This window comes from Empidonax traillii, unplaced genomic scaffold, assembly GCF_003031625.1.
Source record: "Empidonax traillii isolate 1590-97213 ecotype Southwest subspecies unplaced genomic scaffold, ASM303162v1 scaffold172:size1107868, whole genome shotgun sequence".
Classification (NCBI taxonomy): Eukaryota; Metazoa; Chordata; class Aves; order Passeriformes; family Tyrannidae; genus Empidonax; species Empidonax traillii.
This window is the reverse complement of record NW_020955365.1, coordinates 1083094-1084441: the sequence shown is the minus strand read 5'-3', so window position 1 is coordinate 1084441 and position 1348 is coordinate 1083094. Positions and strand designations below refer to the sequence as shown.

The 1348-nt window shown below is 48.3% G+C and overlaps 2 protein-coding genes across 2 annotated transcripts in view; both read right to left on the bottom strand.

The window, feature by feature from the left end:
• Positions 1 to 125: 125 nt before the first annotated feature.
• On the bottom strand, positions 126 to 658 carry LOC114058454 (histone H2B 7). Its single transcript, XM_027885823.1, has one exon. The coding sequence runs from the start codon at positions 620 to 622 to the stop codon at positions 242 to 244; it is 381 nt and encodes a 126-aa protein (XP_027741624.1). The 5' UTR covers positions 623 to 658; the 3' UTR covers positions 126 to 241.
• A 436-nt stretch (positions 659 to 1094) lies between these two features.
• Positions 1095 to 1348, bottom strand: part of LOC114058456 (histone H4) — a 585-nt gene continuing 331 nt past the window's right edge. The window contains exon 2 of the mRNA XM_027885824.1: positions 1095 to 1236. Within this exon, the coding sequence (XP_027741625.1) occupies positions 1161 to 1236 (76 nt within the window). The 3' untranslated portion in view covers positions 1095 to 1160. The remainder of the gene's footprint in view (positions 1237 to 1348) is intronic.

Genomic DNA, 1348 nt, shown 5'->3' with positions numbered 1-1348 from the left:
TTTAGAGCCACCTACATAGTTCACAATGAGAGCTGCTAATCACATTACAAATTGAGGATACTGATGAACAATTACTAACTCAACTGCTGTATGATATTACGATCTCATAGAATGTGCGTTACTTGCTTGCATAACTGAGGTGATTCATAAGAAAAAAATCCCGTATTGTATTAGCAATTACAGCTCTTTAGGAGGGTGTGGTGGCTCTTAAAAGAGCCGTTTGGGTTAATTTAAAATCCTTCTACTTGGAGCTGGTGTACTTGGTGACAGCCTTGGTGCCCTCGGAGACGGCGTGCTTGGCCAGCTCGCCGGGCAGCAGCAGCCGCACGGCCGTCTGGATCTCCCGCGACGTGATGGTGGAGCGCTTGTTGTAGTGCGCCAGGCGAGACGCCTCGCCGGCGATGCGCTCGAAGATGTCGTTGACGAAGGAGTTCATGATACTCATGGCTTTGGAGGAGATGCCCGTGTCGGGGTGCACCTGCTTCAGCACCTTGTACACGTAGATGGAGTAACTCTCCTTCCTTGCTCTCTTGCGTTTCTTGTCACCCTTCTTCTGCGTTTTGGTGACAGCCTTCTTAGAGCCCTTTTTAGGTGCTGGAGCAGACTTGGCCGGCTCAGGCATGCCTAATGTTTTTTTTCCAATCTCTTCGCTGTAGCTCAACAATATCGAAAATGGCGCCTGGCCCCCCCCTATTTATACCGGTGTTATGCAAATTAGAGGATTGTAATCGTTCCATTCCTATTGGAGTAAAAAATACTAACGTAGTTTGAGGCACTTCCTTTCCGTGACAGTCACAGGCACTGCATTTGTACCGTTGTTGTGCTTTGCTGTTTAGGCAGTACTGCTTTAAATAGCAAAATTATGTAAGTACGCAGCAATTGCTGCACGGAGTTTACGTTTACTAGGTAAATTACGTAACGCCTCCCATCTTAGCACACCGGGTTTCTTAAATATCCGCCTTTTCTAGACGTTTGGAGATTTTATTTTGCACCACACTGCAGATTCCCAAAGTACACGACTAGAATATTTTCACATTTTAAGTCTACCACGACTTTAACCCAAAAATCAGCAATTAACAGCTCTCGTTGTGAAATTTGTGGGCGGCTCTGAAAAGAGCCTTGGTGGTTTTACTGGTGTAAATTTTATGACTTTTTCGAATTTAGCCGCCGAAGCCGTAGAGGGTGCGTCCCTGGCGCTTGAGGGCGTAGACCACGTCCATGGCAGTCACCGTCTTCCTCTTGGCGTGCTCGGTGTAGGTGACGGCGTCGCGGATCACGTTCTCCAGGAACACCTTCAGCACGCCGCGGGTCTCCTCGTAGATCAGCCCCGAGATGCGCTTGACTCCGC